The sequence below is a fragment of the Mycteria americana genome, chromosome 1 (genome assembly GCF_035582795.1).
Source record: "Mycteria americana isolate JAX WOST 10 ecotype Jacksonville Zoo and Gardens chromosome 1, USCA_MyAme_1.0, whole genome shotgun sequence".
NCBI lineage: Eukaryota > Metazoa > Chordata > Aves > Ciconiiformes > Ciconiidae > Mycteria > Mycteria americana.
This window is the reverse complement of record NC_134365.1, coordinates 76,710,648-76,736,820: the sequence shown is the minus strand read 5'-3', so window position 1 is coordinate 76,736,820 and position 26,173 is coordinate 76,710,648. Positions and strand designations below refer to the sequence as shown.

The 26,173-nt window shown below is 44.1% G+C and overlaps 1 protein-coding gene across 3 annotated transcripts in view; it reads left to right on the top strand.

Moving 5' to 3' along the window:
* The first annotated feature begins 7,724 nt into the window (after positions 1 to 7,724).
* Positions 7,725 to 26,173, top strand: part of ITPR2 (inositol 1,4,5-trisphosphate receptor type 2) — a 269,451-nt gene continuing 251,002 nt past the window's right edge. For all 3 annotated transcript variants that reach the window (XM_075506773.1, XM_075506765.1, XM_075506756.1), the window contains exon 1: positions 7,725 to 8,044. Coding sequence is in view for 2 of the 3 variants with exons in the window: in XM_075506765.1 (XP_075362880.1) it covers positions 7,953 to 8,044 (92 nt within the window). In the remaining variant the exon portion in view is untranslated. The remainder of the gene's footprint in view (positions 8,045 to 26,173) is intronic.

Here is a 26,173-nt window from a genome sequence, read left to right as displayed (position 1 = left end):
GAAACTCCGATCTGGGGATCCAAACATGCAGTAGTGTTTTGATGATGTCCATAATTCCGTATTAATTAAAAAAAAAAACCTGTTTCTAATTAATCCATTCTTATTCAAGCTCTTATTTCCTGGGCACAACTGGGCTGAGATGATAGAAATCCATTGAGAACATCTCCCACATAGGGCACTTCCTTCCTCTAGGCATGAAATCAGTTTGAAATGCCGTGAACCTCAAATCTGGGTCCATATTTGGCCTCAAAGACATTTGCTGCCTACTTGGAATCCCGGCCCCACCATTTGGTTGTGCTAATTAAATCATTCCATAGTGTTCTGGAGAGTAATCCGCATTTGGGACAGGTAAAAGTAGAAGAGACTTTGGAAGGATCCAACCCAGAGGCACCAAAGCTGATCAGAGGTGAGGGCATTGGTGGGCTGAGACTGTCAAAGAGGATTTCTTGTACTTCCCTACCAAATAATTATCTAGACACAGTAATCAACAGAAAAAAATAAATCCTTCCTGATCTCTAATTTTTCCTTCCCAATGCATTTCTGAGAAACATCAGATATTTGGTGGTGTGCTTTTAGAGAGGGGTGAGTGAGAAGAGTTATTTCTTTAACTGGGTTTTAACGCCTCCAGACCTCCCTAAATGACTTCTCTGGAAATGCGGTGCCAACTACCCAAAGCCTTTTGACTTGCGTTCACCTTCCTAGCATGTTCTTTTCACTCTTTTTTACCCATCTGAAAGCTAGGATAGGCCGAAGGTGAAGATCCGTGGCCCCTGCTGTCACGAGGAAAGACTGGGTCTCCTGAGAAAAGCTGCTTTTCCTGCCGTCTCCTTGCTCGAACCCAGCTGTATCCTCGGAAGCGCGCTCGCCAGCAGGTATTCTCGCAGACCAGAAAGGGCAGCGCACCTCATCCCAAAGTTAGAAGTGCTAGGGTGGCCCAGGAAGGATGGGCCTGGTGACAGCTGCTCGAGCAAAACTAATTGCTGTTTTCTTCCCTTCTGGTAATCTTTAATGTGGTCAAAAAAACCCAAAAAAAAGCTGGCACAGCCCTTTTTTTTTTTTTTTTTTTTTTTTGTCTAGAGAGTACCATAGCCAGTGTGCTAGTGAAAGGAGCCATTTCCTGCACAAAAGCAGTATTTAATTTTGAAGAAGCTTTTCAATAAGAAAAAAAATTGTTGATCAGAAAAAACATCAACAGCACAAGGCTTTTTAAGCAGTCCTAAAGGGGAAAGGTTTGAAACATCTTTCCTGATGCTCTGCATGATAAGGTTAAGAAAGGTAGGGAGGTATTCCTCAGGTACGCTTTTCAAGCTCCGTGATTGCAATTACAGAGATATTTCACTTTTTTTAATACATTAGCTGTATTCTTTAGGAATACTAACTATTGCCACTTTATCCAGCTTGTAAATATAACTGCATTTTTAGGCTTCTTACTAGAGCTGTTGGTTTTCTTAGACTTTACTGTGGAAATTTTTGCAAAACTTCTGTAATTTTTTTTTTTACTCCAAAATTAAGATACTGAGTTTCAGTGAGATATAGCAATCAAAATGTTCATCATTGCTTGTATAATTTCATATGTAATTATTTTAAAGAACTGCTGTATATTAGCTATGCTGTATCCACACTGTCACCACTGCCAGAGGGTCAGCTGGTGTTAATGACAGGACTCCAAACACAATTGCTTTGTAATTACAGTCACCGTACTCTCCAGGTCCGCTGATTCTTCTGTTGCATAGGTCGTGGTTAGGAGTGGGCTAGGACTGAAAAAGGAGGCTATATTTTTTCATTTCCTTCTATGAAGAGGATTCACTTTTTTCCCTGCATTTTCAGGTTTGAACCTTCCGAAGTCTCATGACAGCCAGCAAAAAAGAAAATCCAAACAAGGTATGTCTCTCTCTTTATTTTGTAAGGAAAGGCTTCATTTTTAGGCAGCCAAGCACAAAAGAAACCCCAGGAGACACTGCCTGATTAACAAGTCTGCGGGGGCTGGCAGTGAGTTCTGCAAGGTTGAAAGCAAACTTGGTGTAACCGTTGGCACTTGTTCCACGTAGGAATAGTAAGTTCATTTTTGTGCGCTTCCTGATGCTTGCTCTGCGGTTGCGAGCTGATAGAAGGCAACGCTTCAACTTCCTGAATCCTCTAAATAAAGCATCCTTTCTATATAGACGTTTTCAAAGAAAGGCACATTGTACTTTCTGCTTTGGTCGAGTTTTCGTATTTGGCTCTTTGAATGAACAACTTTGGTCGTTAAACAGTTGGAAACTTATTTCAAAAGGCTTGAATGTATCACAAGGAAAAATATCTTCACTGGAATGACTTGGAGCTGCTCTCAGAAGTTTATTTACATAGCTGTTGTATGGTGCCACAGTTTGAAGGGCGTCCAGGCTTCCTCTTTAATCTAAACTCCTTTTACTTAAATAATTAATTCACAAATAACTTCAGTTGTCATTATTTCTAAGGTTGTTTCTTTCAAGAGATTGTTATAGCAAACCAGCAATTATTTAAATACTTGAATTAATCCATATATTAGCTCTCGTAAATTCCGATGTAGCGAACAGCAAGTCAGCCAGTCCCCGTCCACGCGTGCATGCCGTAATGTGAATGAGTGTGCCTGGATAGTGAGGATGCAAAGCTCACACCCATGCGAGACCCCCAAAAGCTCACACCTAGTAAGACCCCCAAAAGCTCACTTGTGAGAACTGTTCATTTTCAGCGCTACCTCTAACATTGAGAAAAATGTGTTTCCTTCCAGTAGAAAGTCCTTTACAAAACTAGGTCTTATGAATTTAGCTGGAATTTCCTGTTCCTACTAAGCCAGGTTGAATAAAGTGGGTAGACGAGCACTGAATGCTCCATATTCTGGTTTTCTCATTCTCAATCAAATAGTGATGCTTATTTTGCGTGATTCACTACACTCCTGTTTTATTACATTACTAAATCACATTTATCTCTGTCAGGCCTCTTTTTCCCCAGGGTATTCTGTGGGTTGGTTTTTTTTTTTTTTTTAGCCAGATGCTTAATATTTTGTATGGCACTACTACCAACATATTGTTTAAACCAACATCAGTAGAGAGTTAACTCCCACGACGAGAAAAAAGGCAAAATGAGTCCCCACAGCTAGCTATCTATCAAGAAATCATCTCGTACTCTGATGTTTGCTATAGGCAAAATAAAACAAAGCACTACCAGCAATAAATCAATTCTTGTGTGCGGGCATTGTCAAAATAAGCTGTTCTGGTGCTCTCTGATCCAACTTGTAGGCCAAGTAATGCCGTCTTTTATACATCCAAGTGTTTTGAAATGCCATTGTGCTCAAGGAAGAGCTAGGCTGTCTCAAATATTAATATCCACAAGGTAATGGGCGTCTCCAGCTTGTGTGGGAAACTTCATTAGGTGCCTTTAAAAGTCAGGCCTTCCTCAAGTAAGCTGTTAATTGTGCGTTGCTTGAGATAAGTGTATTAAAAATATTCTAGCTGCAGATGGGCTTTAAAATGAGAGTTGGATTTTAAATATCAAAACGTCTGGAAATGTCTGATCTTTCTTCTTTTTTTTTTTTTTTTTTTTCTCATTAGAAAGATGAGAAACAAACCCAAGGCTTTGGGTCCAAACTTTAATATACTTGCAGGCTAAAGCTCTGGGGTGCCTGCCTGGGTTTTGGCCTGGTCCCATCTATATCTATTGTATTAAAACAGTTAAAGGCATTCTTCTCTTCCCCCTTTTCCCCTGCAGCTGGAAAGCACTATCCTCTGCTTTCATGGAAACAAACATCAATGCTGCCTGTTGTATAAGCCTCTAAGAGGTCGGGTTTGCTTTCACTGAAGTGGCCTATATATCTGTAACTTCAGACAGGAGGTAGGTTGTGTAGGTGTGGGATTAAAGTCTTTCCAATCAGACAATTTTCAAATCCATAAAAAACTCAACTTCTGTCAGGAGCCTCCCCTGTAGACAAGATGAGCAGGAAATTCAGACATCTTCCTAAGACGTGAGGGATGGAAAAGGAGCAAGAATACGATGACGTCGGCCTATTTACTTGGTGAGTTTTTTGAGTCTGAGGGCATTCTAATATTGTGTATTTTCACATCTAAAGTGGAGGCTCAATGCTGCAATGGGGTGTTTCTATTGACCCGTCTGTGGATGAGCTGCTTCTCTTCTAAACTGCCTCAGCACCGGAATGAACATCAGAATCGAGGACATGGAGATCATGGTAAAATTTCCCTGTATTAAAATACTGCCAAATACTTTTATACAGAAATCTAATTTTAGAATACCACTGCAAACATCACGAGAAATATTTTCTTCTCTGAAAAGAAGTAATAGACCAGAAATGAAAATTGAGTAAGAAAGACTTCTTCACTTCTACAATGTACGGTGTAATATGTGCAGTGGGGCAGTCTGTCAGCACTAGCTGATGATTTCTGCATCTGGGTCCTGTTTCATGGTGAAACCTGTATTCCTAGCTTTGGAGCAAAAGATTACCAGAGATAGCTGATGGAAAACATATTCCAGTTATTGGCTGAGCTGCCTCACCTTCACCCTGCAGCTAACTGCAAGGTTAAAAACTGTAGCAAAAAGATCCATATTTATCAACCAATTTGGTTTATTTCTGCTCCAGATAAATGAAGCAATATTCCATTACCATCTCTGACCATGCTTTATTTTTTTCTATGTGGACTTGTTATGACAAAATCTCTTTCATTTTAATTAAATTTTTCCAGATACTATCTTCATAAAACTAGCACTCAGAGAGGCACAATCATTATTTTTAATAGAAGAGGGTTAATGCTTGTTAAAAATGCTAGAGGAGCATTCATCACTACTTAAGTTTTCTGTCTGCAAGGAGAGGATCGGCAAGGGTTCCTCAGATCTGCTCTTCCAGGGTGATCTTCATACCAATTTAAGACCCGGTCTACAAAAGCGGGTAGGTGCTTGCTCATTTTCAGCGTACAAATAATCTGGTAACTTCGATGAGATTGTTGGACTGTTTCAACGAGACAGGTTTAAAATGAAGCATTTGCTTAAATACTTGACTGCCTTCGGGATTTGACCTCTACTTTTTTCACAAAAACGCTGATTTCATATGACTTATTTCTAGCTAATAGCCATTGCTGCTCGGAACTGGATTGAGATTTCCAGTTCATTTCATATATATATCACTAGAGAGCTACGAGGTGGTAACAGCTTTCAGCTGCTGGTGTGCTCCAGCCTGAGCCAAGATGAACAAGCCTAGAAATGAAGGAGGACGCAGCCTGTGCCTGGATTTCCTTGCGGGGGAAAGAGGCAAAGACGACTGCAAGTGTAGGACTCCTATCAGTTCGAGCTTTGCCACAGCAAGCAAATGCTAAATATTTCCTAAAGTGACCTGAATTAACCTTCTTGTAATGCCAAAACACGTGGGCCCCTTTCCGTTGCCCACACACAGGCAGAGCTGTCAAGGGCATAGCAGTCCTGCTTCCCTGCTGACAACCTACAGGCATGTCTCGGGTATGAAAGGACGCTTCAAATGGCCCCAGTAACCTACGTTTAGGCAACAGAGTTGAACCTTTCTGGTGGTGAATGGTCCCAAATGGGGATTTGCTCCCAGGCACACAAAGGACAGGCAAACTTGCTGCTTGGGCAAGTTTTGAAGTCCATCCTCAGGAAAACTCTCACTGATCTAAGGCACACCAGGATTTCATTTACTGCTGGGAAACATGAAACCTCCCTGGCTAAAGTATCTTAATTGGGCCATTAAAGCCTGGTATAAAATGGCTGAGATAAACAGAGTCAGGAGGGCAAAGGATATTGTCAATGCGTGGTAAAGCCTTTGCTGCTCAGCCCCAGGTTCAAACTCTCCAGAACCACATTTTCATGAAATAAAACGCCTGAGCCCTCTGCGGGGTGGCTCCTGGGAGGGACCCTGGGTCAATGCTTTTCGCTTAGTCGGCATGTGGGCAGGGAGCCTTAGCTTCTCTCCCCCTTCAGTGCCTTGTGCTGCTCTGACTTTCAGTTTCTAATTCTGGTACGTTTTAATTTAGTCCAACTTTGGGATTTAGTAGGTGTGTTTTGGGCAGTTTGAAACACCTCATCTTCGGTTTTCCTGTGCAGGGGCTGGTTCCAGAACAAGGTCTCTGGCACCCGTTCTCTTCATATTTCTTTTCCAGAAATGTTTTAACAATTGGGGTTACTCCAGGAGACCGAACTGAAAGAATTTGGTAAAGTGTCAGATCTCGGGCCTGCGTATATACGCGTACATAAGCAGAATGCAAGTGCAGATCTTTGGTGGTGTCTTTGTATCCTGGTGGATACAAAAAAGAGACAAATCCAAAATATTCACCAGAAAAGAGCAAAAGAGGAAACTCTAGAATGCCATAACAGTTTTTCTTCTGTACATCTAGATGGTAAACCTTTTTTTTTACTTTGAAGACTCAGCATTTCTGATGTCAAGAATTTATGCTCGGAAGGAGAGAGATAAGGCTGGAAGCTGTCGATGTGGGAAATTAAATGCAGCCGTGAAACCCTCAGCTTATTACTCACTTCCAGCAGTCTGCACATTCCTGCAACCAGATTTATATTCCTATCGTTTGAGAGTTAGTATTTGATCAGGCTGTTATGTTAGACCTGGCTGAGTTGTTGTTTCTTTTTTTTTTTTTTTAATCCAAACAATCTCTTGGAAAAATACACTGGGTAACCAGTACTACTGCTGAGTTTGCCTGTAATTAGGAGAGTTGTCTCGGGGAAGTAAAACATAGCTGAAAAATCAGAAAAAGTAGAAATACTTTGATTCTTAAAACCGTTGGTGGAAATTACATTTTTGTTTAAAGAATGCACAGTGTTTTTAAGAATCCCACACTGGCGATAGCTTTTGCTTTGAACTAAACACTTCCATCCACTGACAGGCGTGTGGTTTCACGGGCTGGTACTTGGTCTTGGGCAGCGAACTGAAGCAGCGTGGATTTGCGCAGCCCCCTGTGAGCCCCTTTGGCCACCGAGGCGCAGGCTGCAGCTTGCGCGGCCCTGGCTAGTGCCTCTGTGGCCGCAGGGCCCTCTTGCAGCGTGCTGGGGGGAGCGCTGGCAGCCCCCCACTCTGGTGAGCGCGGGGAGGCTGCGGCCTCCCCTCTTTTCTCGGCAGAAAAGTCTTCCAGAGTGCTCTCTAGTTTGAGGATGTTTTTTTGTTAAATTGGTCGGAGTTTTCTCATGGAAATGTGTGCTGGGGGAATTCCCCCACGGGAATGCAGCATGGTTAGCTTCTGATTTAGAAAAATAAAGGGTCTGTGGTTCCTAAAGTTTGTAAGCCAGAAAACAGAGGGTGACACGGGCTGGCGATTAAACGAAGCGTAGCGGGACCGCGACCTCTTGGCAGGGGAGGCGGCAACGGGGAAGGGACGCCATCCCACCCGCCGCTGCGCCTTTTCCGCTCTGCGCCCCCGTCCCGCTGCCTCCCTCGGGTCACAGCCCCACGGAGCCGTCCCCAACCTCGCGCCCGAGGGCGGCGGGTCATCCCCGGACCGCAGGGACTTATCGAGGAGTTACGGAGCTCGCCGGAGCGCCTCTCCCGGCTGGCGGGTGAGCAAGGGCGGCCCGACCCGGCGCCCAAGCCACGGCCCCGCTTCGGGGGTTACGACCCCCCTGCCCGGGGGTGACGACTCCCCTGCCCGGGGTGGCCGCGGCTGCGGCGGGGCGGGGCGGGGCGGCCCCGGGAGGCGGGGGCGGGCGCCGGCGCAGGAGGCGGCGCGGCGGGCCGGGCCGTGGCGGTCCGCGGAGGGCAGCGGCGCCGCGCTCATGTCAGCCGGCGCCCGCCGCCGCGCAGCGCCGCAGGGGCCGCGCTGAGCGCCCGGCCCGCCCGCGCCCCGCCGCCGCCGGCCGCGTCTCGTCGGCCTCCTCCCCCCGGATCGGATCGGTTTGGTTTTATTTCTTTTCTTTTTTTTTTTTTTTTTTGGAAGGGGAGGAGTGCGAAATCCAACTGAAAATGAGCCAACATGTCTGAGAAAATGTCCAGCTTTCTGTACATCGGGGACATCGTGTCCCTGTACGCGGAGGGCTCCGTCAACGGGTTCATCAGCACGCTGGGGTGAGTGAGGGGCCGGGGCGGGGTGCGGGGGGGCCGTGCCGCGCCGTTGCCCGCTGCGCGGTGGCGACCCGCGGGCAGCGCCGGCTGCACCACAGGAAGCGGCCGGCAGCGCGCGCTGCCGCCGCGACCTCGGCGGCGCAGAGGGGAAAGTAGGAAGTGATGAGCGGGGAGAAGAGGCAGGAACGAGAGGAGTTCTCTCTCGCACAGGCCCGGGGCAGCGGGGCCCGCCCGGACGGCGGCGGTACCGGCGGGGCGGGCAGGCGGCCGTGCCCGGTGGCGGCGGCGGCTCCGCGTGGGGCTGGCCGCGCTCCTCGCTCCCCGCTCGGCTCCTGCCGGCGCTGCACCTCCGGGCCAGCCCAAACCGGAATACCCGCCGTTTGCCAGAACCCGCTCTGTGGAAGTAACCCTGTGCTGTACCCAAACGCGTTAATATAGTCGTTATTTATAGCTAATCTATCTTTTTTTTTTTTTTGGGGGGGGGGCTTTATTTTATTGCACGTCTGAGAATTTTTGATAAAGACGTGAAGGGCAAAGACTTTGCTTTCTTGCTCAGCGCCGTAATCAGCTTGTGAAATGTGCATCCCTTTACTTCTGGTTTGTATTTGCCTGAACTCTTATCTGCGGTTGTTAATGATCAGATATTTATAATCAGATATTTAGTTTCATGGGGATGCTTTTTCCATGAGCTCTTCTTTCTCTTTGCGGGGCGAAAAGATGTAGTTTATAGCTGTGGCTGCTTCACTGAACTACTCCTGCTTGCTTGAGGTTTTTATTCCCCTTGACCACTTTAAATCACCTTTTTGGAATGCAGGACAGAAAACCACACTGAATGACGATGGGAATACGTTGATATCTTTCTTTAAACCATCACCATCATGTAGTTTGGTTGTAGTGACATGTCCCGAGGGCGCAGCGGTTGCCTCTGATGTTCGCAGGAGAGCTGCAGTAGTTTCCGTGACTTGGTGGCATGTCCAAAGTAAGGATGTCCTTGAACCTTTGTCAGCGGAAACATCTCCTGCACTGCGTGAATCGTAGTGATCCCATTGACGAGGCAGCTCAAACTCCAGTTAAATATCAGTGTCGTTTGCCGCTTAAACCTTAGCGGTACCTTCAGAATAACAGCTAAACTCGCTAAGGCTGATCCGCTGCTAATTAACGTGTGCCTGGGTATCACTCCTGTATGTTGCATTAGGCTCCCTGTGTCCTGAGATCTCTTCAATGGGGGACTGTGGAGTGACGTAAGGGCAGTATTAAAATGCAAACAATGAATGTCGAAGTTACTTGGTGTGGTACTGTTACTGGAAAAGAGCTGGTGTTCAAGATCCTTTACATTTTTTTATGTTATTATTACTTCCTATCCTTGCTGTTCACTCATTTCATCTGTTGACAAGTGTTTTTCCATTGTTTGTTCCTCTATTTGTTAATTTTGCGCCTTCTCTATCCGTGACACTCTATTTTGTCTCACATCTCCTTTTGTTTCGCTGACTCTTGTAATTTTAAATCCTGTCTGAAAAGTTTGTTTTCTGCAACTGTTAATCACTGGATATTGTTTCTTATTCTTGTAACCCCAGCATTTCTTTTTTGTTGGCATAATTTGTTGTTGAGTTGTTTGGTTTTGTTGTTCTGTCTCATTGCTGTGTTCTGTTATCTGGGGGAAGCTAAATTTGCCATACTTTTACTTTTCATTATGTTGAGAAATGTTCCTCATTTCTGAGAACACCTGCTTTTCTACAGTCATAGACATTTCTGCTGTGACTGGTGCTTGTACAACTGCGTGTCACTTGAATACGTGCTGGCATTACCGTGTCGCAGTCTTCAGACTACTGATCCTCCCCTCATCCCTTGGAGTTAGGGCAGGCCATTTACCCCCAGTTTTATCCATGGGAAGCCAAGATCAAAGCTTGCTTAAGGCACATGGGAGCTCTTTACCAGAAGAAATAATTGAACTCAAGCCAACACCCTAACTAACAGACTATCCAGGCTCTCTTTTAGCCAGCTAACCCAGCTCAAGAAAACTACCTGGGAAGAGACAAGACTCCTGCGTGCGTCTCTCCTTCAGCAGCAGCTGTATTGAAAAGCAAATGTTAGCTTTTCAATACAGCTTTTTTTGTGCCCTGCTCCCTGGCATGGTAAAGGCAGCCGCAGAGCCAGGAGGCTGAAGTTGAGGAGCTGAAGGCCTTGAAGGAAATGTGAAGTCACCAGTGGAAAACTCCCATGTCTGCTAAATGGGAATGCTGACCCCTCTGCTGGTGGTACAAAAGCTTGGACTGAAATTTAACGTTGTGATGCCAAGTCATGTTATCTGTGCCAGCTATTGCAATTACTGCCTTTGGACCGGTTGCAGCAACACAAGAGGCAGAAAAAACAAATGTACGTTCGTGGAAGAAGTTTGCCCAGCTGCACATTTGGTGTGCAACCATTGCTAAACTCCTGCATCTCCTGCGTTCCTCCGGGTCCTCTGTTTGCAAACATCTGAAAAGAGGTGGCCTCGTCTTCCAGAGGTACCTCTTGTTGGTGAGGACAAAGTGGGGTGGGAACGGGAATGGTTGCTTGCTCGCTTCATCTGACTGATGCGGGTCCTTGTTTTATTGGTCTTGCCTGCATTGCTCAGGGTGCTGGTTTGGAAGGTGCTGGGCAGACTAACTTGTCGCTTACACTATTGAGTCCATCGGGTAGTCTCATGCCGTTGCAAGAACTTGAAATCCAGCTCAGGTCTAGTGACTCTGCAGCAGGGAGAGTCCTGTTTATTTTAAGCTGTCAAGGGCTAATTGTTTCTTAAACAAAGCGTGAGTGAGGCCATTCTATAAATAAGATAAAAAAGCGCACAGCACCTCTCCAAGCGGGGGAGGTCTGTCACGTCAGCAGACCTTACTCCTTGAAGAGTTGAACCAGCTCAACAGATTAGTTTCGAGGGAGATTTCTAAGTAAAGGCTGTTTCATGTGTTTTAGAATATTTTTTGCTCACTTGCTAGTGCAGAAATTTTCACATGCTCACTTTCCCCAGGAAACTTAACGCTGAGAGAAAGATGCAGCTGAGCTATTCAGATCAAGTGTAGGGTCAGGTTACTATCTACTATAACCTGAGTGTGGAAATCTTCCTCTCATGCAGTTTAGGAGGTCCTAACCTCCTTGTTTAGGAGGCGGGGGATCCGTGCCTCTTGGCCCTGTGTCCAGGTGAGCATGCTGAGTGGTGCTAGGTGAAGGCAGGAGTGCCTTTCCACACCTCCCTCTACAAAAAGGGTTTGAGAATCGCTGGAAGAATGAGATGCTGTAAACGGGACCCAAAAGGTTGGGGCACTTCTTTGAGCTGGAAGAAACCTGTGCTCCTGTCCTTGTCTCTGAACTGTTTCTTTACTGTAACCAGCTGTTGGATGTGAGCGTGAGGGCTCTGCTTTCAGATTTGATCCCTCTTAGTCAGAAGAGGAAACTGAACCTCTCTTCCGCATCTGGGGTTAGTGCTGTAGCGTGGGATGGGGGCAGGGGCAGGGAAGTCAGGCAGCGCTGCTCCGAATTCTTCCTCCTGTATCCATATTTTAAAAGAGAGGGGTTGTGCTCAGTTTTTGGAAGAAGAGGTGTAACCACCTGTCTCCAGGAGGATGTTCCAGGCTGTGGATCCCAAGTGGAGAGGGGCACCTCGGGCTAATGGTACAGGAGAGGGTTTTAGGGCTCAGCGTTCTCTGTTGGCTACTGCACGTCTTTGGATACTTGAGGTACTGAGAGTCCAAGTAGTCCTCTGCTCTTTTTTCTGCTTGGCTTTGGGCTTATTCTGGGTTTGGATGCTGCTCTGAGGTGCTGCTGATGTGTAATCTGTTTTTTCCGATCTCAAGGCTCTCTAAGCTCCCCCCCTTTTAAAAATTCCTTTTTAAAAAGGAGAATGCTTTTGAATGTATAAACTGATAGTCTTGCAATTTAGTACAGAAAAGGAGGTGTTTGGGAAGAGGAATTTATATCCATGGGTAGCTTTCTGCCATTTCAAGATATATTTGGTACTGGATTATTGAATTGTGCTAATAAAGTTGGTTTTTTTCCCCATTTTTGAGCTTTTGGTGTGTTTTAGCTTCTGCACAGTTGGAGGCTTTAGGTCCCACAGGAGATATGTGGCAGAGCTAGGCAACGAATCCAGGTATCTTAAGTTGTCCTACACCAGTGACTGAACCTCGAGACCACTGTCCCCAGTATTTTGGCTGTAAATGTTGGCAATGATGCATGCTGGGAATTAGAGCTGCTATTAATCACCTGTCGGTACAATGAGGGGAAAAAAGTCTTCTCGATTGGAGAGGCGGAAAAAAAGTAAGTAATGATAGCATCAGCTGTTGGAAAGTTTGACGATGGGCCTGTTAGTCACCATCAGTAGCTGCATTCCTGTCTCGCCTCCATAAACGCGCTTCCGTGCCATAGCAGCGAGAAACCTCATGGAACATAATTAATGGAGCATGCAACAGGAGCTGCCTGCTAGGTAATATATGGCCGTGGATGACGAGGGGTGCTGCGACTTATTTCTAATTAGCAGCAAAAAGTGTGTTGTAGAGTATTCAGACTCGTTTTCTTGAGTTTGGTGTTAATTTTTCTTGAACAACTTCTTTTAATTTGTGGAAGCGCTTGCCAGAACTTTCTTATTTGAGATGAGTATCACAGTTTTATTCATGCTCCTTCACTGGGCTTTTGTGCATTAGTTGTCTTACTGAAGTTGGACTTCACACGCAGATTGAGTCAGTCATACTCTGTGAAGAGACAAGATTAAGTAGAAAGTGCTTATGGAACAGCATAAATCAAAATATTCCAAATACAATGAAGGCTTAAATGTGTCGTCCTGGTGGCCTCAGGAATGGTGCGAAGAGAAAAGATGTAGTGACTGATGATACTTACAACACACCGATGTATTTTCATCTATGTGCTTATTTTTTTTTTTACCCTTCTCTCTTATTGTCTGAAAATGTAAGCTATGGTTAAGGAACAGACTATACATCCTTCAATTAATAGCAAATTTTTCTTTCTTGTGCCAGCTGACAAAACGTAATTAGTCAGGAAAGAAAAAAAGCCTAAAGAGAGTGAAAGCGGTGTAACTAGAATTACTCATAATTTAATTCTGATACATATAGCATCAAATAATACCTAGAAGAGGGAAGATGAATTTCAGCTTTCCTGTGGGCAGAAGTACTTGTATGTTTTATTACCTAGGTACTTTATCCTCCGGACTGACAGTACCAATGAGATTTGACAGTTTTTATTGTTTCTTAATTTTGTTTTAAACAGTGTGTAGGATTAGCATTTTCAGAAATATGTTCTCTTGGTTGTCTTCCTAATGTGAAAGCACTGGTCTGAATTCTGCAGCTACTCTGAATGTATGCTAATGTACACTTTTCAGCTATATGTTGTATTTCTTTTCTGTGATAACTTTCTTAAGCATAAGCTATATTATATTACTACATGTTATTATATTAATATTATATTAAATACCTTCATTGATCTTACAATAAATGCCACATAAGCAGAGATGTAGACATATAAATACAACTCTGTGTCTTGCAGATCTTGCAATTCAACACATATATCAAAGCTTATATCCTCTGTAATTATCCACTCACATTAGCAATTAGGCACCACTCCAGCTTTGCCATATATAACGAACTTATTTTGATGCTTGTTTCAAATATCCTAACAAAAGTGCTGTCTTCAAATAAACAATGAGACAAAGCTTTCCACAAAGCACCCTTATGGGAATGCAGCAAATAATGAGCCCTGGAGGGGGTTTGTTTGTTTCAGAAGTTTTACTCGCACACAGAGCACAGCTTGGGTGTGAAGGAACATAGGATTAGAATTAATTACGGTATTATGATTTATGAGACTGTATGCTAAAATGTAATATCCTTGGTTCAAAGAGCTCATTATCAAACAGAAGTGGAGAGAAAATTGGGGTTGGGGAAGGAACCAACTGATTTAATGTAGAAGTGAGTTTACTTGTAAGCTGTATGCTAGTAATGGAAATAAGAGAGGACCTGAATTTTGGATTGAGACAAGTGGTGTGGCTATTACAACTTCTGTAGTTCTCAGCTGGGCTATGGGTAATGTGGGGAGCAGTCAGGAAAGAGAGGGTAGATTGTTTAACTTGGATGACTTTAAGTCTGATTTAACTTCCTTTTACATAATGAGAGGATTAACTAAATAGTCTTTACATGGTTCTCGGACTCACTAGGAGTCAAGGTTATCCTATATTTTGAAACTGCCACAGAAGAAAGGGTCGGATCAATCTTTGACTTCCCCAGCTTGGAACATTATCTCCTAAGCAGCACGTGAACCTTTGCTCAGTTGGGTATTTTACTGTACCGTGAGGTGTTTGAAACCAGCTGCCCTTCGTTGTTCATGGCGCAGGCTGCTGCTGCTTGGCTGAAGTGTGGGCCTGTTTGCTGGGCAATAGCACAAAGCCGAGTCCTCTGCACGTGTATTTAGTGCACTCGAAAGTCTGGTTTCTGCTTGCTTTGAAAGGTCTGTTACTTCTTGTATGAAAAGGAGACCGGTGAAGTTCATATGACTTTGATATACTTGGTTAGGGGTATTTATGGAACAAATGGAGAAGGAAAATCAACAGTAGTTCAGGATTTTATTCTTTTCCTTGTCTGTGTTGTGTTTTGTCAGTTATTCAGAGATGCATACTTTAATTATATTAAGGACATAAACCCCCTTATGACTGATTCTTTTAAACCTTCATTTGTTATTTTTAAATCTGATTCCATCTAATTACTTGAATCAGTAGTTCCACTGCTATGTAGATATGTAGACACTTCCTGACGTAGGTCCTGGTTTCAGCTGTTTACAATGATGCTAAACCTTGACTTTTTGGACCCAAGGTAGATGCCTGGGGCTGAATGTTTTTGTGTGGAAAGTTTCAAGTAAAATGCCATTTCTGAGAACAGGATAAGCAAAAATGCATCGGTTATCCCTGTTTTAAAAAAAGGGATCTTGCAGCTGTATGTCAAGAGCCTCCCTGAGGTGCAGTGCTGTCTCCAGACCCACTTCCCCTCCAGCATGGAGGGCTTGTCCTCCTCTGCCCCTTTGGAAATTTGCCCAGGTTTTGACAGCAGTGAGTTGAGGAAGGATTGCATTCAGACCCCTACGACTGCATGGGCTGTCTTGGTACCTGCCTCTTGCCGGAGGGCAGCGGGGATTACATGGCAGGGGCAGCTTCTCCTCTCTGCTGGCACTGAGCACCAAGAGGACCCAGCCTGACCTGTGTGGGAGTGAATCCCAGTTCCTGGGATTTCCAGCTTCCTTTCCGGGGGGGCACAGGAAAGCTTCAGCTGTCCAACTGCTTTGTGTTCCCTGTCTCTGGAGAAGTAAAAATGATTTCTGTTTTTACTACCTCAATTCACTTCAAATATGAAACAATCTTAAACCAAGAAATTACATTCTAGCAAGGTAATGGTTTTGATTGCACAGTTGGAAACAGAGTTAAACAAGGAAAGCAAGAGACAGAGAAAACAGGCTTAAGATGTACTTGTTATTCGTGTCTTGTATTAGGTATCACTTGAGGTTTTGAGGAGCTATTTTGGCTGTGATAGCCAAGAGATTGTGTCAGGAGTAGTCTTGTTGCTGTAGTGCTGTCTTTCCAATTGTCTTTCTGTGCCTGAATCTCTGTCCACCTCTTATACTCACTTGTTTGCATTTTTTTGATTGCTCTTGAATAGAAACAAAGCATTGTCCAAAGCATGTGATTTAAAACAATTCTTATTTATTGCTTAATAATGAAGGAAGGAGGACCCTAAAGTGTTGACAAGGCTGGGCTGCCTGGGGCTGTCCGTATGAGCGCTGCTGCACTGTCCTGCAGCGTACCTGACAACGAGCTGCCCCTTCCAGAGCTCCTGCAGCGCTGGTTCTTCGGCTCAGGTTTACCTTTCAACTTAGCAAGCTAAGTGAATTGTCATTGTAAACTTTGGGCAGATTTTGCAAACCATGCCCATGAGTACTTTTTCCCCTCTTCCTGTTGCTCAGTAGCTTGCCTTCTGTGCCTCTAGTTTGGGGGGGTCCTTTCGCACTAGCAGGAAAGTTTTGGAGTTTGACAACTTGAGATGCTGCCTGCGCTGCAGCTGCCCCAGCCCTTCATGGGCTTCACAGGTATATCACATCGCCTGAGCAGGATTTTCCTTGCCATTACTTCCACTGGCTGATGAGTGACCACAGGGTTGCTATAGGTTGCAGAAAAGAAAACAGTCTCCCCTGTCCTTTCAGTGCTCCCTTGCTGGCCCCTGCACTCTGAAGAGGAGAGGAGGGAGATGGGTGCAGAGGGGTGTGTTGGTGAACATAGGGTGAGGCGAGAAATCAGCAGAGCAAGGGTGCATGGAAAGAAGTAGGGGTGTGTGTGTGGTGGGGCAGTAGCTGATGTGTGTGGTCTAAAAGGCAGCATGTGTTAGAAGGGAAGTGGGGCTGAAGAAGAACAGAAGAAGATGGAAAGTTGCTGGGAGATCTGCAGTCCCCTGCTGACAGAAAACAGCTACTGGCGAACTGTCTTATTTCTTTTCAAATTACTCCACATGGAAGAAATCAGCTTGTCACTGCCGCTGTTTACTTTGATATTTCAAATGGTGGAGGTCTGTGCTGAGGCCAGTATGGCCTCAAACAATTGAATATTTGATATTTTTTTCCCAGGGTTTTTGGTGGTGTTTAGGAAAATGCATAATAATACTACCTTCTCAAAGGGAGTGTCTGAGTTACAAAGTCAGTTCCTCAGAAAGAAATAGCAGTTTTAAGATTGCCTATGGTACCTTATGCAATTCTTTGTGTAAAAGCACAACGGTCCTTACTGATCTGGCCCCGTACTATAGTTTGCCATGTATGGCTGACTTGCTAAGTGCATGCGATGCCCAATGCTTCTGTAACAACTAAGGTTATATATATAATGAATTGTGGTACTTTGGTAATCTTCTTACATACTAAATTTTGGACAGTTGATTTGTAATGCCCCTTTAGGTTTGTTGCTGCCACATGAGTGAAGGCATGGAGTTGAAATTACTTGGCAGAAGAAGGCTAGAAGAGCATATCCAAGTGTGGTTGTTATAATTTGACACTCTAAGTTAAGCTTACTACAAAATTGATATTAAAACAGTAATCAAGTTTTTGTTCTTTGACCTCTGGCAGATAAAAATCAATGTCATTTTAAGTCAACAAACAAACCCTGAAACAAGGCTTTTTATATGAATCTCAAAATACAGAAACTTGTTATGATCCAATGCTTGACTATTTCAGTGAATGTAGGAAGTCCAAGTTTCAAATAAGATTTTCAGCTATCTTTGTAGATATCCTTACATATCATCGCTGTCATTGTAGCGTGTTATTTATAAAGAATATTAGAATACAGAAAAAAAAGATCCTTGCCTTTAAATGATAAAAGTACAAAATAACGTACAGAAAATTTAGTGGATTTTTTTTTGTTGGTGAGGAGGTAATATTTTATTGTGTCAGGCTGTAGGTTACAGTTTATTATATATTCTTTTACTCAGAAAAAGTAACTAACAAAATAGTGGCAAAGTTTCATGACATTATTTCCTGCATAGGTGGTCTGAGACGTAGGTCCTACACCTGAAAATTTGTAGACTTAAACTGCAAACATGTAATGAGGCAACTTTTTAAAAGAACCTGTTGAAGAGGATCCAAGTTAAGATTTCTACTTCCCTGGCTAGATCTTCAGGAGTACTAAAAGAGAGATTAGGATTTGATCATGAAACCATTCAGAGGCAGGCATCTGGCTCTTCAGAAGAGAGGGCACTGCTATGGGCCCTGGGCAGCTGCAGGATTTGGGTTAGAGGTATTCTCAGTTTGTGTTAGCAATGGCTTCTCTTGCAAAAACAAAACAAGGTCAGGACCTGGCAGGCAATAAGTCTTGTCTGTATTAACTTTTGTAGTTGAACAGGTTTTTCTGCCGCTGAATGTAAGACCAATTACTGTATCCCCCCTGTGTAATATCTAGGATATAGTAAAACTATTATATGTAAAGTTCTGTTATAACACCTCATTTGAAGTAATACTGTGCATTAGGCTGGTGGAGTCAAACTCCCGGTCCACAGGACCATTTCATCTGGTCCATTTCCTTTCTACGGCAGATTAAACTGTCTGCTGTGATTAGGCTGCTCTTAATACCATCGTTTTACTTGAGTAGAGGTGGAAGTGGGACAGTGCTGGTTTGAGTTTTCAACCATGGATCTAAAGTACGTTTGAAGGGAAATATTGTAATAAGGGATGGGACACAAGCAGAGGAGCAACTTGCACAAAGTCAGTGACAAGTTGTGGAATATAACCAAAGGCTCCAAGTTCTGGGCCAGTGCCCTTTTTATAAGTGTTGATTTGGTAAGATGTTCAATGTTAAGTTGCATAAATTGTTTTATATTGGTTTATCTCATGGTAAGCCTGGGAGTAAGCCAGTTGTGACAAAACTAGTTAGTTTATTAAAGTTTCCATGTGTCAAACTTTTTTTTTAAGTATATATCTAAAGATGCAGAATGAAGTTTATCATTATAAGAAAAAAAGTGTGCTGAAAAGAGTTTTACACTTGCTGGCGTTATTGTCATGCTCATACGTTCGGTGGAACCTCATTGACTCTGGTAAGTATAATTACTGTCCTTCATTTGTAATGGAGGTGTGAGATAAAATCCTTCCTCCTTTCTGCAACCAGATAGCTGAAGCAGTAGAAGTCGCCACCCAAAGCACATACACTTGGTAAAGCCTGAGTAAAAGCTGAGCCATGTTACCCAAGAAGCTTCTTAGAAGGAAGTTCAGCATCGACAGAGCAAGCTATACAGGCCTAAGTGAGTAGAATTACAGAGAATGCAGGACAAAAACCTCAGTCATAGCCAGAGAAAACCTGATATGTTCACCCAAGGACAAAAAAAATGAGAGTCTGCTACTGAGCACTGTTCTCTGTGAAAACTGTAATCAAAGAAACTCCTGCTGTTTGATTTCTTCTGTGTCCAGGAAAACAAGAATTTATAAATTCTTTCTGAAAAAATGATCAAGAAAATACCTGACACCATCTCAAACTTTTCTTTATAGTGGAAACAGCCCTTAAGTTTCCAGAACTGACATCATCGCTTGTGACTAACGATAACCTGGTATCATGAGATGGATCCATCTTCCAAAACGGAAATTTGTGAGTGGTGTTCTTGTGGACCCATGGTGCCAGAAGCAATCACAGAAGAAAACTGCACCCTCAAAAGAGACCAGAGAGAATTGACATGATTTCTAATACAAGAACTGGAAGCCTTGCCGATAGATTTAAAGCAATAATAAAAATGCTGTCTGAAAAAAGAACTGGGTGCATCAGAAGGAGACAAAGCAAAGAGGTTTCCTAGTGAACACTTTGAATGATGATTTGCAGGGGAAAGTGAAACCTTTTGTGGGCAGCAATTAAAAACTGTCTGGACAAGTTTGGGAAATGACCAGGCAATATAGTCACTCTCAAACAGCAAGGTGGGTCAATGGGATGGTCCAAAATGTATTTGCTGTGGTCCTGATCTGTTTTTTCCACAAAATAGAGGTGAGGAAAGCTTTGGATTGCTTTGTGTTTGAGCCTCAGCAGAGACTTGACTTTAGAAATGATCTTGCAGATCACTTGTCTTGCAGATCAGTTATCCAGGTGTGGAAACATAGGTATGAGAAGACAAAGGAAAGTTTAGAAGGTGACAAAGTATGATAAAATTTTTGAACCTCTTGGGGAGAACTCCTGTTGATACTTAAAATTTCAGACATTTTCATTGTAATTTATCTAAGGAAGAAGTACACGGTCAGGACTATGCTGGGGCGTCTTGAGAACAGCTTACCATTTGGTTGTAGGAATTAATAGGGCTGTGCTTTCACAGGCATTCACAGATCTGGGAGCAGCAGGGTGACCTTGATGCTTCACCCAAATGAACTCTTTGGAGGCCAGTGGCAGATATTGCCTAAGGCAGAAGATCAAAGGATTATTTCAAGGAATGACTCTGCTGAAAAAGAGATCACTATTTCTTTCCTTCTCATAACTTGCAAAACCTTGTGAATAGGATGCAAAACCTCCTGAATCATCCACTTGAAGAATGTATTGTTCCAGGAATGGACTTTGGAGCAGCCAAAAGCTTTCCCGGGAGAGCATTTGGGGAGATAATTGGCTCTTGCAATCATCTTAAAGTGTAGCATCCCCTCAGAGTGGCAAGATCAAGGTTTTCTGGTCGCATCAGGCAAGTGTGGAGTTTAGAAATGAGATAGTACATAGGAGGTTATATTCGTTCAGAAATCATATCGTGGCTTTGAAACGGCTGAAATTGGGGGGGCTGCAAGAGTCATAGCTGATTTGAAAAAAGTATGATTTGGTGAAGTGTAAGCAGGATGTGGAAAATGGTGCAGGAAATGTGATGTTTGCAAGATAGATAAGAGAGAGAGCCCCAGTGCAACAGTATCTTGTGGGGGCATCAATGGAGTGTGTTGCTGAAGAGCTTAGGTTTTTTTCTGCCAGAGAATTGATAGTTATGACTGTCCATTGACATAGTCATGACTTACTTCACAAAAATTTCCTGATGCTTGTGAAGTCGGGCACCAAAGGGAACTGGAAATAGAATAGGCTTTGCTGAATGATTTTTGTAGCTTTAGAGTCAAGAGTAAGCCATCTATGGATCAAAGGAAAATTTTAAATTCAAAATATTTCGATAAGTCTTTGAGACTGTAGGCTTCCATAAAAGATGCACTGTCTCAGTGTGCCCACAGTCTGATGGGTGTGGTAGAAAGGATCATTCAAATTCAAGACCTTCAACTGCCTTATTTTATAGACTCAAGGAAATTAGGGCACTATATTCCATTGCCTTTGAGGGACTTAAACCAGGAGGGGATAAGAATATGAATTATACTCCAGAAGTTATTTTGTTTCAATATAAAGCAAATCTCTTTTATAATAAAGAAATTTTGGGGTGATGTGGACTGTGCAGAAGATCAAACACTAGACTGGAAAACCTTGTTCAAGCGTCTTTGGTAACATGAACATCTCTTGGACACATTTTTACAGGAAAGTGTATGGAGTCCAGTGATTGATTGGATGTGAGTGAGACAATGAATTAAGGAGAATTCAGTCTCAATTGCATTTTGTGCCTCCTTTTTGTAGGTAGTTGAGATGCGTGTGTTACAATAGTCTAGCTTGTAGTGACACGTGCATGGACTAAAGAGACCAAGTTCATGTCCAGATCAAAGAATGAAAATTTCCAGCAAGCCGGGGTGAAAGAAAGCGTTTTTTCAGTAGCTGCTTTTTATCTGTTATCTCAGTTTAGCAGAGGTCATAGAAAAACTAGAGGCATTTTATCCCGTTAGCCTGAAAGGACTGAAAATATCTTGTCAGCTTTTCTTTCCAATCACTTCAGTCTTCTGAGGATACCAAAGATATTGTATTCTCAGACTTGCCTGAGTGATGAAATATCTTCAGGTATCTTCAAATACTGTCAGAGTGGTCTCTGCACCTTGGCTGTGGGTATCTAGGTTGGTGGATGATGTTACCTGTTGAAGGAGTTCTGGAATTTCTATGTTCTGGCTGTTTTTGCTCAAGAACAGGATGTTTTTATGTGATGGTAGTTTGAGTGATCAGATATGAGTGCTTGTTTTCTAAGGATAGGTCAAGGCATTCATTATTTCTGTTTAAAACAGGCACAGTTTTTTCCCCCTGACTTTTGCATCCAGAAGAAATATGGATCTGTTTTGTAAGCTGGACCTTAAAGATCTTCCACGAGTTCTCGGTCCTTCTCCGTATAAAATGGGACTGAGTGAAATGAGGTAGGTTATTTAGTCTACTTGAAGAGAGGAAGGATGGTTTTCCCATGCATTCAGTGAAGTATGTTGGTAGCTCTTTCTGTGTGGTGTTTGGTCCTGGTCTCTGGGCTGTGCAGCCTGGTGTGGTTCACTGTGGTTCCTTGTTTCCAGCATTTAATCTACTGTGTCAGTTGTGGAGGAACAGGAAGCCCATTTTGTCCCCGTTACTGAGCTCTGGCATCCTGAAAGAGCAGTTTGTGCTGGCAATGGTGTGCTTCAGGGTATCTTTTGCACCTGTGACACTGCTTCTGCCACAGCACTTGCAGTTTGTGTGGTTGGTGGGAGGATGTTGAAAGGAAAATTTGAGCAGTAAGGGTCCACGCAGCCCAAACAGTAGGTAACAAGTGATTATCTGTTATCACTAAAAAGTCAATCTTATTATGCACAGTTTCTGCTTCTAGGGTAGTTTGAAAAATTAAGCAAGTCTGAGTCTTGGGCTGCCAATGAGCTTTTGTTTCCCATTAGTTTGCAGGAAGGAGGAGATGCTCTGATCTTTGCCCAGATTAGGGATTTATCTCAGGAGGCTGATGACTCCACCACTACCCACTCCCTAGATTGAAGGTAGGATCTTTTGGGATAGACAGTGCTGAGGGTTGCCTGGAAGAAGCTGACAGGTTCTTCCGACTGAGCTAGAGCTCAGTCTGGCTGCTGCTGTAAAAGACAACAAAAAACACTCTTCAAATACATTAGCAGCAAAAGGAGAGCTAAGGAGAATCTCCAGCCCCTAGTAGACGGGGGGAGGAAACACAGTGACCAAGGACGAGGAAAAGGCTGAGGTACTTAATGCCTTCTTTGCCTCAGTCTTTAATAGCAGGGCCGACTGTTCTCTGGGTAGCCAGCCCCTGGAGTTGGAAGATAGAGACGGGGACCAGAATGGAGCCCCCATAATCCAGGGGGAAATGGTGAGTGACCTGCTGCACCACTTAGACACTCACAAGTCTATGGGGCCTGATGAGATCCACCCGAGCGTGCTGAAGGAGCTGGCAGAAGAGCTCACCAAGCCCCTTTCCATCATTTACCAGCAGTCCTGGCTAACTGGGGAGGTCCCTGCTGACTGGAGATTAGCTAATGTGACACCCATCTTCAGGAAGGGCCGGAAGGAGGACCCGGGGAACTACAGGCCTGTCAGCCTGACCTCGGTGCTGGGGAAGCTGATGGAGCAGATCATCCTGAGTGCTATAACACAGCATGTAGAGAATAACCAAGGGATCAAGCCCAGCCAGCATGGGTTCAGGAAAGGCAGGTCTTGCTTGACCAACCTGATCTCCTTCTATGACAAGGTGACCCACCTAGTGGATGAGGGAAAGGCTGTGGATGTTGTCTATCTAGACTTCAGTAAAGCCTTTGACACTGTTTCCCACAGCATTCTCCTGGAGAAACTGGCTGCTCATGGCTTGGACGTGTGTACTCTTTGCTGGGTTAAGAACTGGCTGGACGGCCGGGCCCAAAGAGTGGTGGTGAATGGAGTTTACTCCGGTTGGCGGCCGGTCACAAGTGGTGTTCCCCAGGGCTCTGTGCTGGGGCCAGTACTGTTTAACATCTTTACCAATGATCTGGACGAAGGGATCGAGTGTACTCTCAGTAAGTTTGCAGATGACACCAAGTTGTGTGGGAGTGTTGATCTGCTTGAGGGGAGGCAGGCTCTGCAGAGGGACCTGGACAGGCTGGATCGATGGGCCGAGGTCAATTGTATGAGGTTTAACAAGGCCAAGCGCAAGGTCCTGCACTTGGGCCACAGCAACCCCATGCAACGCTACAGGCTTGGGGAAGAGTGGCTGGAAAGCTGCCTGGCAGAGAAGGACCTGGGAGTGTTGATTGACAGCCGCCTGAATATGAGCCAGCAGTGTGCCCAGGCGGCCAAGAAAGCCAATGGCATCCTGGCTTGTATCAAAAATAGCGTGGCCAGCAGGACTAGGGAAGTGATCGTGCCCCTGTACTCAGCATTGGTGAGGCCACACCTTGAATACTGTGTTCAGGTTTGGGCCCCTCACTACAAGAGGGACATTGAGGTGCTGGAGCGTGTCCAGAGAAGGGCAACGAAGCTGGTGAAGGGTCTGGAGCAGAAGTCTTGTGAGGAGCGGCTGAGAGAACTGGGGTTGTTTAGCCTGGAGAAAAGGAGGCTGAGGGGAGACCTTCTTGCTCTCTACAACTACCTGAAAGGAGGTTGTAGAAAGGTGGGGGTCGGTCTCTTCTCCCAGGTAACAAGTGATAGGACAAGAGGAAATGGCCTCAAGTTGCGCCAGGGGAGGTTTAGACTGGATATTAGGAAATTTTTCTTCACTGAAAGGGTTATCAAGCATTGGAGCAGGCTGCCCAGGGAAGTGGTTGAGTCGCCATCCCTGGAGGTATTTAAAGGACGTTTGGATGAGGTGCTTAGGGACACGGTGTAGAGGTGGTCTTGGCAGTGTTAGGTTTATGGTTGGACTCGATGATCTTAAAGGTCTTTTCCAACCTATACGATTCTGTGATTCTGTGATTCTTTGTAATGCTATAGCTGTAAATGACTTGAGATCCTTTCTGTAAAGGCTGAACTCCCCAAGGAGAGGCAATGGACAGGACTTCAACACTGCCCCAGCTGGCTAGTGGCTCTTTGTGTTCCGGAGATGATGGATTTTCTTTTTCGAGGCTGGTGTTCCCACCTTAAACTGGCACCTGAGTGGCCAGATGAATTTCTGTGTGTCTGGATTTCTGATTCATATTAGCCCTAGTGCGGAAGCAACTGCTTTCAAATGGGTCTTGGCCAGAGGGGATTGCTGGGGGGTGCTGGGAAATCTTATTTTACTTCTGCCACCTTTGCTACCATGTGTTGAGAGGAGGGGAAGTGGGATATTTGTGCCATCCCTTGCAGGTGGTGAATTGAGCACTTGCCGGTCAGGTTTTTTCTGGGCACTGCGTTGCCAGAGTAAGTCAGCAGAGAATCTGATCCAAATCCCAGTTGAAAGTCTGCTCCCGCAGCTATGACAAGATCTGTGCAAAGTTAGTTGGCAGGAACTTGTGCACAACTTTGGTGAGTATAAGTGCTGTGATACTTTTTTCTAATTTCAGGATGACAAGTTAGATACAAACTTTTCTTTTGTATAAACACAGCGCTTTATATACAAACAAATAGTTATTTTTGGTGCTCATTTCCTATTAAAAAAATAAAACTTGAAAGGTAAAAAATAAACAAAAATGTGTTCTAAAATCTCTTCAGATTGAAGATTAGAAAAAAGAAACAACAAAGGCTCAAGCTCACTTCCAGTTCACATAATTGCTAACACAAAGCTGCAGACCAGCCAGATGAACTGCACATCACGAGGTGCAGGAACAATTTGTACTCCTTTTAAGTTGCCAGAGTAGCAAGCAGCACATACATGCAGTGGGTCTCCACTTTCCATTTTTCTAAGAAAGATTATCCATTTAGGTTTAAGCAATATCTGTGTATATCTTAATGGATCACAGGAGAGCGGTTAACTTCTTATGTCTTATTTAGGGCACTATACTGATGGAAGAATTTATATGTGAGTAAACTGTGGTATCAGAGATTATTGTGCCTTTTGACTTGGTGAATAGTTTTTCAAACCACTGACGCTGTGGATATACATTTACTCTGCAAGCTATTTTTTATCAGTGGCTGTACATCACTGTTCACCATCAAAACAGTTTATATGACTGCTTCTTAGCTCTCTCTAAGCAATATGAGTTCATATACTTAAACAATTTAGTAGATGATTTGTGCTAACGGAGTTGACTGTTGCTTAGAGACAGTCAGGCTCTAAAAGGCTGTAACATGAAATGAATGAACTAGCTCAATGCTTACTTTTGCCCTTTCCTGCATTTTGGTCACAGAATCACAGAATCGTATAGGTTGGAAAAGACCTTTAAGATCATCAAGTCCAACCATAAACCTAACACTACCAAGACCACCACTACACCATGTCCCTAAGCACCTCATCCAAACGTCCTTTAAATACCTCCAGGGATGGCGACTCAACCACTTCCCTGGGCAGCCTGCTCCAATGCTTGATAACCCTTTCAGTGAAGTAAAATTTCCTAATATCCAGTCTAAACCTCCCCTGGTGCAACTTGAGGCCATTTCCTCTTGTCCTATCACTTGTTACCTGGGAGAAGAGACTAACGCCCACCTCTCTACAACCTCCTTTCAGGTAGTTGTAGAGAGCAAGAAGGTCTCCCCTCAGCCTTCTTTTCTCCAGGCTAAACAACCCCAGTTCTCTCAGCCGCTCCTCACAAGACTTCTGCTCCAGACCCTTCACCAGCTTCGTTGCCCTTCTCTGGACACGCTCCAGCACCTCAATGTCCCTCTTGTAGTGAGGGGCCCAAACC